General features: G+C 40.2%; 1 protein-coding gene across 2 annotated transcripts in view; it reads right to left on the reverse strand.

The window, feature by feature from the left end:
• The window catches only part of NSMAF (neutral sphingomyelinase activation associated factor), a 38,050-nt gene extending 27,261 nt beyond the window's left edge, over nucleotides 1-10,789 (reverse strand). Inside the window, exons 1-2 of one of the 2 annotated variants that reach the window (XM_051612739.1) lie at nucleotides 10,649-10,789; nucleotides 81-170 (exon numbers count right to left, since the gene is read on the reverse strand). In XM_051612739.1, the coding sequence (XP_051468699.1) occupies nucleotides 81-170; nucleotides 10,649-10,701 (143 nt within the window). In that variant the 5' untranslated portion in view covers nucleotides 10,702-10,789. Of the gene's footprint in view, nucleotides 1-80; nucleotides 171-3,012; nucleotides 3,063-10,648 lie in introns of those variants that run through there. The other variant, XM_051612740.1, reaches the window with a different exon arrangement.
• Between the last annotated feature and the right edge of the window lie 204 nt (nucleotides 10,790-10,993).

The following is a 10,993-nucleotide window of genomic DNA, read 5'->3' on the forward strand; positions in this document are numbered from 1 at the left end:
AAGAAAGTAATTGTATATATGCTAAAGATACATGAGACCAGAATGACTCCAGTAAATCAACATACGTAAAAGTTTTGTACCTTTCATCTCTGCAACCGTTATTTATAATATGATTAGCTGTGTGCTGTTCAAAGTAATATTCTTCCAGGTTAAGAAGAAGCAGTGAAAACCTAAAAAGAAATAAAAATTATTTATAAAAAAACCCACAAACAAAACCCAAACCAACCAACCAAAAATAACAAAACAACAACCCCACAATAAAAGTTAATACTATATATTATATGAATTTTATAAACTTTTATTATATAAAAGTTTAAGGTATTTAATTGCAGAATCATAGCAATACCAGTGTTGGTACGAGGTACACGCAAATAGGCTAGATGAGATACAACATGAAACTGCATTCTCTAACAACTTAACTTAAAAAACTGCTGGAAGTGATTAGAACTCATCAACTTTACTAACGGGGAGCTCACAGTCACATATGTGTCTCAGCTGTGGGGAATGGCAGTGCCTTCTCGCACAGCAGGAGAAGCAGAAATGCATCTTCACTAGGAAAGAACGACAGCTTCCGTAGGAAAAACTGCTTGTTTGTATGCGGTGCTGGCCCGGTCTGCAGAAGTACTTAATATTTATTCAAATCCACACTTTGAGCTTTTTGTAGCACGTTTGTGATGTGCTCCACCAGAAACGTTCCTGACAATGCTAACAAACCTCGTGTCCCCAGAGCAGTATTCAAATAGAAATAAGTATGTCGAGAGTTCACAAAAAGAACTGAATGTATTGAATAGTTTGCTTGTTAAGAAAGCCTATTTCACAATAGAAAAGACACCTTATTGGAAAATACATCTTATTCACATAAGATATGTGTCTGTGTTACATTAAACAGAACATAATAAATGTTTACAGTAAGTACAAGTAACCATGAGTCCATGTACTCAAAAATGCTTGTGTATTCAAGAGACTTCATCCTAATGCTCTGCTACTTTCTCAAAACAGCATTCTCTTTACCTCTCCTCCACTGAAAACATGTATTTTATTATGCCATTAAGAAACAACTGATGTGAAAATGTTAAATGTTAAAAATGTCAGGAAAACATTAATAAGGACAGTATATCCCATATGACTCCTTAAGAAAATTCAACCAAAATCTCAGTCTCTTCAGCCTCTATTCCAGCTGCTGTTACTGTACAGTTCTTGAAAACCTCTATAGTTTCAACGGCGTTTTAGGGACCTTGCCTTTACACATTCCTTCTTAGAAGACATAACTTCAGTTGTCTTCTGTTTCTCATAGAAGTCTATTCTTCAAACTTACTCCCACCTATGACAACATATCCTATCAACAGGTGTAAACTGAATTTCCAACTTTCTGAGGCCTTGCTGCCTTTGAAAAAAACAAATAACTATTTTCATATTTACTTTGATCACTCACTTTCACAAAGCTAAAACTGAAGGTCTAGCTCTGTCATTTAAGGAAAAACAAAAGCATCACCAGAACACTCTGCATGTTAAGGGGAAAGAAGAGTATGAAACCATAAAAGCTTCCATGCAGTTACCATTAAATCCCATTTTTCAACACAACATCCAGTTGAAATCATCTGGGATAAACTTAAGATTTCTGGGATTTTGCAAACTCAGATCTATCAAGTGCTATCACATTCTAATTGAAAACTTCTCAATAAAGCTGTCCTTGGATACATAAAGAGCAATTCCCCATCACAATTTTTTTCTTTCTAGTACATACAAACATAAATTCAGCTTATTGTCCACAAGCCAAAATATTTAAATTTTAAAAGTTAATAACAAAGGTAATACCCAGATATGTTTGAAAAATACCCTTCCACTCTATTTCATCAGGTAACAGGCACTATTAACATAGGGAACAATCAGATTCATAGCAATGATGTTCATAGTCCTACAATTTTTCTTACAGGTAATTTTATCGACACCTGGTCGATAAAACTAATCCCTGAAATTCTTCATTCTTTAGCTCTTTCCTTTGTTTCCACCTAATCTTTCAACAAACTCCTCACATTTTTACTCTTTCCAAATTCACTTGTCAGCACTGTAAATTACTGGACTTTCCTTTTAAGTTTTTGGTAAATGTAGGAATCCATATGTTCAAGTCAATCCATGTTTTTACATTAAAACATTTACTCTGTTATTCACAATAACTACATCATGCTTACATAAGATAAAACACATAACACAATAGAACTGTCTTTCAAATTTTTCAGGATAACCATCCACTAGAAGCAGTTGCATCTTTATACTCAACCTTTATACCTTAGGCATTGATTCATCTTCCCAAAATCAGAAGCTGTGGGCTACCAGCAAAGATTTGAGGTACACCTCCCCTAGCATCATCCTTAAACCTGCTGCATCAGATGACTTCGTCAAAAAATAACGTACAAGGTACATGCAAAACCACAATGTAAACTCTTCATACAGGCTAACTAGGTACTGTGGGAAACTGCAGGTTTATTCCTTTTTAAATAAAATATTTATCAGCAGTATCCACTTTACCGTTTTGCTATTAGTCTCTGTGTCTCTTCCATGTCTACTAACTATCCAGTTTTACAGAGACAGCCTTGCTGTAGAACTGCTTGCTGAGCACAAACAACCTCCTACACTGTCATCTCATGCTCACTTTCTGATGTCAGCTGTGCTGTCCCAAGAAAGCATTGTACCACTGGTTGCTGTTACAGCATTTTTGTCCAAACATTGTATGTTGTACAGGGCAGGTGCATTTTCCGTATTTTATCTTTCCCTCTGGGCTCTCCACAGAGCTCTCCAGAAGGTTCTGCAGCCTCTTCCAAGCATTTCTGTACTTGTCGCTGCTCTCCTACTTGCAAGTTCATTTACTCTGACCACATTTTTCTGTAGTTTCAGGCTGCAATGAGTCACTTCTGCAGGCAGACAGAGACAGACATCACATCTCCACAAATACAATCCCAGTCTCTAACCTTCTGAAGTACCTACTCAAAGATTCTGTCCCAAAAATCACTGTACCTTTTAAAATTCCACCTTTCTTGGCCACACGGCATCCCTCAAGCTCCATAATGTCATTGTTTGCTTTTTCACCAGGACAAAAGAGCACTGTAAGCTAAGAAGAAGTATTGCTGGTCTTTTTACTGGAGTCCAACTGCTTGTGTACACAGATCAAGCTTATGTTTAATTCTTTTTTATGATGCTGCCAGAGTGCTCCAGCTCCATGGAGCTCTGCATTTATTTTCTCTTGCTGTTCTAATCAGTTGCTCACAAGAATAGTCCCTCTTTGCCTTTGTTCTACAAATAAGTTTTCAAGTCCTAGTTACAATACCACAAGTGGAATCAAAACTCTTAAACTTACATCTCGACCACTGGTTATGTTTGGCTAACAAATCTAGACCAGTTCAAGTTACTGACAATTACAAAACCTGAAGATTATGAAAAACGGTATCTTGAATTTCTCTACTTATATATCAGTCCTGACTGCATAATTAAATTTCATTTGTCTATGTAAATGATCCACAAAGTTGTCAAAAAAGGAAAAGTCATTTCACCACGTTACTAGAGTACAGACAGAGCTTTTTATCTTCACAGAACAGGCTTCCTTGATGTAAATAAGTAGAGCCACTGATAGTTATTATATCAACAGGGTCCCTCTGGAGAACCACCACTGCACAGGATGATACTTCAGGCTTGCCAGGAGGTCTAACAGGTATCCACAGATAGCAAAGGAACAGATCAGTCTTTGGTATTTTGCATCAGTAGCCACACACAATGTTGTGAAGCTCTGAAAAAAATAGGAAATCAATCCCAATAGCTATATGATTAAAGCAATGGAGATCTTCAATACATAACTAAGCAGCTGGACTTTAGGTTGATTGTCTTCCTAAGAGCGAAGGTATTCCATAGACACTCATGATACCCAGCTGACTGACATACAAAATTTATAATAACTGCTGTATAGTCCCATAGTAGGAACTTGTAAGCATGCTTGGCATAGCGCTAAACATAGTTATTTAATTCTTCCGCACAACAGAAATAAAAAACAAACACTGAAAACACCCCAAACCTAACAAACCAGCCAGTAGGAAAGGTATGTACGATACCCCATAGGAGAAACTGATTAAATTTGCAGTAGAGACCCATATTTCAGTCTTAAGCCATTGAGCAGCTGTATTGTTCCCCATACTGTGTAACGAACAGGAGACACTGTAAGCCCATGACTTATCCCTGAAGAACAGCTGGATAAAAAAGTCAATGCCAAATCAAGTAAGACTAAGCAAATCTGTTGCCAGTCTACCCTCCTTTGCCTTCAAGTCTGACCACAAGACATCAAAAAAATCAACCTCTGCAATTAGTCAGACAAGCTGGTGTTCCAGTGAGAAGGGCTGGACAACTTCAATAATGCAACTGGTTTTCCAAAAAAACCAAAACAACACCCAACAAAAAACAGAGAAGAAGCCTATAAACAAATATAAACGTTTTTCCCCATAAGTATGAACAGGAAAATATACAACAATGCTATCATATCTAAAATTTAAAAATAATAATAAAAACATGTTCTTTTAACTTATTAGCAAGAGCTAGTTAAAACAGTTAGAATTAGCTAGAATTAGCTAGAAAAACAGTTCTGGTTCTAATGTAAACACTTGTGTCCTTAATAAAAAAGGAAAGGATCTTGTGTATGTGCCTGCTACTCTCAAACCTCGTATTTCTATAATACAGTAATAATTGAATAAAAAACCCCCAAATTATTCCATTTCAGGGAAACACAAAAGGATAAAGTTTGATATTTTTCTTAGCATCGGCTGGTGGCTCATTTTAATCCATTTTCAAGATGTATAACCCAAATGTTATTTGAAACTTCTTAAGTATAAATTATTTAACTAGCATTTAGTAAAAATCTACTTAGAAAAAGGTAATGCTGTATCTTCTCTTGGAAAGCAACTCAAATATCTGATGGTGCAAAATCCTTTGAAATTAAGCAATAAATCCCACACCTTACAGTGTATTACAGGATATTTTTATGTCAGTTTCCCAATAAAGGCACATTTCACAGGTTTTGTTCACAAATTTTGTGGTCAGCATGCTACTTAATGGCTCACAACAGACTGATGAAGTCACTAAACCACAGTCATGTCTTCAAGGATCATTTACCATTTTATTTTGTATATTGAACTTGACATACTAGACTACTTTTTAAAAAGCAACCTATTACTCAAAAAATGACACAGACAAATCAAGCAAGATTTTAAAGAAAAGGAGAAATGCGATGAAAGTACTTGTAAGAGTTTGAAAGATGTTCAATGACTTATAATATAGCTTCTTAACAGCATGATCTTTATCTTCAAAGTCTCCCCAATAGCAAACAAGATTGCAGAAAACTTCTGAGAAGAGGATATTTACTTAATATATGTGATAATTTGAAAACTGGAACTTGGCGGGGGGGGGGGGGGGAAGCTTCAGCAGCTTCCAGCTGAGCCTACCAACTAGCAATTATTAAAAAATTACTTGGAGTTGAGGAGACAATTCACTTCCAACTGAAGAAGCTATAATTAGCAGACAGATCAGAAAACAAGTTTATATTCAGAGCTGTGGAGTTTCCTCAGAACGGTTCTGCACAGCTTAGTGACCTGAGTTGGTCCATGGAAAGGAACAAGAAGTACTAAAGTCAGTACAATGGGAAGGGGTCAGGGCAAAGATCAAGGTGTTCAAGAATGAGACCGTACCCCTTGGAAAGCAGCAAGCCTGTACAGCAGCTCTGCTATCAGAGATGCTGAGAAAGAGGCAGTTTCACTTTAGGATGACATCCACTGGTATCATCACTGCCACCATTGGTAGCACCACAGCCTTGAGCTTTAGGATGGGTGGAAGGGCATTTAAGCAGTTACACCTCTGGTTTAAGGCACATGGTATATCTGAAATCACCAGCAGAAAAAACTGTGGAGGGCTGTGGAGAAGAATACACTAGGAAAGGGAACTCTGTAACAAGTCATAGAGTTGGAAAAAAACAGACAACTTTAAAGAACACAAGGATTTTTGCAGGTCTGAAATACAAGGAAAACTGTTCAAACACAGCTGTGTCAGTCCATCTGGGAGAGCATGTTGGGAGGGTAGGGAGGAAGCTGTACATAAGTAGTATAAATTGGTAACACCCATCTGCCAGAAAACTTTGATGAAGACCCTAAAAGCTTCTGTGTTGGAACATTTTCAGCTCCCACCCAGTGTTAGAAAAGTACAGAACCTGGTTAAGTAAAGAGTTTATCTTTTAATAGTGTATGACAGAGCTGTTGGAGCTTAAAAGGAAAGCAACTACACCTGAGAGGTAAGTTAAACCATGTTAATATAATTTTGCTTGAAGACTTTTTTCCAATTCTTGTTCTTGTATTTTCCCAGAAAAATTATATTAAGAAAATCTAAAAAAATTATATGGAGGTGATGTGGAAGGTATTTTCTTATGAAGGGAACTAGCATTAGTTTGAGAAGCAGTTTCAAGAAACAAACAAAAATAAAAAATAAATTATTAAAAAAAAAAAAAATAACAGGCACCTTGCCAAGAACAGAAGGTACAGCAGCAGAAAGCTAAGGTTACCACAATAAGACTGGTAAATGAACAAAGCAGTGAAGAACTCTGCTTGCTCTTTTCTAAATACAAAGTTGAAAGTGTCTTGTTTATTTTTGCCTTTTTCAAAAAGCTCCCATTTAATTGCCACTCAGAAAAAGGCTGAGCAATGAGTCAAGAACACACCCAAGACTCATTGGAAAACTAGGCACCATCCTAAGCAGCAGGAAAACACTTGCAAAACTTCACCTCAAATGATGTAATCTTCTATATACGAGGTTTGCAAACCCAAATGACACCTGAACTTCCCTAGCATTGTTCAGAGTATGCAGCAAAGAAGCTAATCATACTTTACCAGCTAAAACCTGGAGTTTATAAATCCTTCCAAGATGCTACAAAATATCCTCCAAAGAAAGAGTGTATTGTATCAGGCTTAGTCTACTCGAGAATTTTACTGTTACTTTGCTTGATGTGCATGTCCTTCTGTATATTTCAGTTCAAAAACATCTCATCTGAGACTCAATAACATGGGGAGGTGGGGGGGGAGGGAACCAAAATCCCAACAAATCCACAACTGATTGTATATACCAGTGTCACCTGCCTAACAACCAGGGCACCAGACTTGTTCAAATCAGCCACAGGAATCAATGTGAAGGGACCTTATTTGTGTCTTGGCAAAATCCCATCTATACCACCCAGCAGAGAAGGTACCCCACTAATCCTGTTTTAAATTCCTAATCTGTGATTGAATTTTTATTATTTCCATCACTTAATCAGAAAAGTACACACTGGAAACCTACAGGGACACAAGGATTTCAAGTGGTTTATCTGACATACCTTGCACAATTACTTGGGCTGGTACTGAATGACATAGCCAGGGATGAAAAAGCTGGCCAGCCCAAATAAGCAAACAGCCCACAGCTATGTAAAACCAATCCTGGAATCAAACCTCCTTCTAAGAAGAGAAAAGTATCTATAGGCCAGGTGTGGGACTCATTTACTGATGTTTGAATAAAAATCTTCATTATGTATACTTTTTCAACAGAGTAAGATAAGGCTAGAGATGAAAAAAATAAAATAAAATACCCAAATGCCCAAGCAACACTCAGACAAAAGGCCCACCCCCAGGACCTACATGCTGCCAGTAGGTTGCTTCTTGTGAGTGATGTTCCCAGCAGAAGTGATAAACCCCTTGAAAAGAAAGCCAAGCAGCAACAAAGACAAAGCAGCAGAACTATTATATGAAGAGCCTCTGTATTGAGTGTCAGACTTGGTCTTGTTTGGGCACACTGCCAACAGAACTGAGAACTCCGTTTATAAAGAAACAACCTGAGTCAAACATCACATCATTTAATTCAAATTTTTTGTAACTAAAACAGTTTGTAAAAAAGGATTCCTGCTCATGAATGCTGAATATTTTAGGGATTGAATAGATCGGGTAAGCCTGCACACAGTAGTAATTAAAAAGGGATATAATAACTTAGCTTTCTTTACTCTGAGCACATGGGGAAAACGAAAACAGATATGAACACAGATGAAATAGAGATAAAATAGAGATGAATTTGAAGAGAAAATTCCAGCCAGAATGAAACCTGCTAAGCAGGAACACAGATTTGTTCTATCAAATGTAAAGTAAAACCCACTCCCTTTGTTCTCAGTGTGTACACACCTGTAATTTCAGTATTTTCCTGTGGTTTTTGTTTGTTTGTGTTCTAGAAAATGGCATACAGTCAGAAAAGTAAGTTTATGTAACCAGATATTAAAGTGGTCCAACTAGTTAAGAGGAAATATATTTTTCAGATCACTTAAAACCAGTCTGATCTTCCTTCCTCCCAAAGCAACTATGCAAGATCAACTTCTATCCTAAGTTCCACAGGACTCTTAGCAAGAACTTTTATAGCTCACATTTTTTGTAGAATGCAATCTACAAAAAAATCACAAACAAACAGAAAACCAAATCACACATGAAATGTAGTTGCCACAAAGTTTCAAAAGGTTCTAGTCATATCATCAGGATGTATCTTCACCAAGATCAGGTGAATCAAGAGACGTCTTGAAGCAGAAGCTGGTGTTTCTGCAACAACTGTCCAGCAAGAAGGGAAAGAGAAAAGCTCTGAACGGCTCTCCCTTCGATGAAGCAATAAAGAGCTGGGTTTTTTTTGCTGCTGTTTTAAGGTAGGACTATAAGGAAAACAGGAGACAAAAATCAAACATTTCTCATTTGCTATTTCAGAGCCCCAAATCTTTTTAATCACATAAATGTTATTAAGATTTCCTAATTCAGAAAAGGACAGGAAGGGAGGGAGCAGAAAAGACCTAACACAGCATACAAAATATATACAAATTTATTTTACGCAAATATCAATTGTTAGGCAAGGGGAACAATCAGAGAACCGAGTTTGCAAATATTTAGATAGGAAAAGTGCAAATGAGAACAAGACTCAACTTTCATGAAGTACTCAAATTACAAACTCATTATAATAAGATTCTAAAATGCTTCCAAATACGAACAAATTTTTCTCATTAGAGACTCTCAGTAACTCCAGATCAGTAATACTGACAGACATAGGTTGGGTTTGTTTTCAGAGCTTTTCTGAAGAGATTTAGATCCCACTTGGGTTCTTTGGGACAAGTCTGATGAGTTTTGGCCTGTTTCTCAGCTTAAAAAAAAAAAAAAAAAAAAAAAAAAAAGGGACACACACACACGGACTGTTTACAATAAATCCTTAACAGAGCTTATCCAGCGATTCTTCTAGCTTTTCCTTTTAGGTTTTCCTATACTTAAGATGGCTTACTTCAAAATTATACGAACTCCTCTTTTTCTTCTACACAGGAAGTTTGTCCACTCCCCTTGCAGGCCCTCGGTACCCAACTGAAACCACAGCAGCCCCCGAAAGCAACACGAAGATACACGAGGCAAAAAGCAACGCAGAACGTCTGTACTTTGAAAACATTTCAAAAGCTGTAGTAGCTTTACAGGCTAAATAGCTACGAATCAGAATTTATATGGACAAAGTGAGCCAAGCTCTTTGTCATGTGGTTTTCTCATCAACAATAAACAGCGCTGCGTAACCAGCAGCATCAGGAGTTTGCACGGGACCCGCCTGGAACAGCCTGCTGTGGGACCCCCGTGCCTGCTGTGGGACCCCTGTGCCTGCGTGGATCCCTGGTTCCTGCAGTGGGAGGCAAGTCACGGAGCCCGGCACCCCCACCACCCCCCAGAAGGCACCCCTGTCTTTCCACTGCCTGGCCCACACTGATCTACTGCTGCCACCTTACAGAAAGTTCCTACATGGTGATATTAAGAATGCAAATAGGTCTGAAACACTGTGACAAGCCAGATGCAAACGAGCCACCTAAAATAATGCAGGACGCTAGCTGAAAACAAGAGATTAAACTCAGGACATGCTCAAGCACGTGTAACAAACCTTTCCTGTATGTTTAGTTAGCCACAGGAACACAAAATAGAGATCACAGTCAGAAAGCTGGCACGGGGAAATTGCATTTAACACTTTAAAGAGGTGTCACAGAGTCTGTAATTTAAGGGCTGACAATACACCGAATATAATTGTAGAAAAAAAACCAAACAACACCCCAAACATCTTCATCTACATTGAAGCACAGCTGTAACTCCATACCATTAACACAACTGAGGAAAAGCAAATAAACAAAAATCTACAAGCACTACTACTCTCACGCATTTTATGCAAGTACCACTGACATTTCCCCGAGTCTGTTCTACAACGTTTTCGGTCTTAGCCCCGGGGAATCATTCGCCACCTGATTAAACCAGTGACAACCAGGAGGGCGATGCCCAGCACGGCAGCTGTCCCCCGATCCCGGCGCCCCAGCGGGGCCAGCTGCCCCCTCGGCCCGCCGCCTCCGCGCCCAGCGGCTCCCCCGCCTCCGCCGCGGCGGAGGGGCAGACCGGGGAGGAGGGAGAGGAGGGCGGATGGAGGCCGATGCACCGGGGCCCTCTCGCCGGCGAGTGGGCGGGCTAGGCCGGCTCAGCCCCGCGGGACGCGCCCCTACCCCCCGCCTCGGGAGCCGAGGCCGGGCGGGGGTGGCCGGGGTTGCCGGGGCAGGGCCGCTCACCTCTCCTTGGAGTACAGCTCCCGCTCCAGCCGCCGCCTGCGGATGAAAGCCATGGAGCCGGCCGGCCCAAGTGCCGCCGCCGCAGCAGGCCAGGCCAGGCCAGGCCAGGCCGCGCCTCAGGGAGGCGGGGAGAGCCGGTCGGCCCGCTGCCGCAGGCGAGCAGCCGGTCTGGCGGGCCCGGCCGGGGGCGCCCGCCCAGTTTATCCCGCCGGAGAGGCGGGGGAAGGCAGCACAAGCAGCCGGGGACGGGAGCCAGCCGGCACCGAGGGCTCTGCGCCCTCGCTGGGGCTCCGGCGCCTCTGCGGCCCTTCAGGGCCTGCGGGGCCCGGGGCCGCCCGCTTGCCT

Source organism: Apus apus, chromosome 2 (assembly GCF_020740795.1).
Source record: "Apus apus isolate bApuApu2 chromosome 2, bApuApu2.pri.cur, whole genome shotgun sequence".
Taxonomy (NCBI): domain Eukaryota; kingdom Metazoa; phylum Chordata; class Aves; order Apodiformes; family Apodidae; genus Apus; species Apus apus.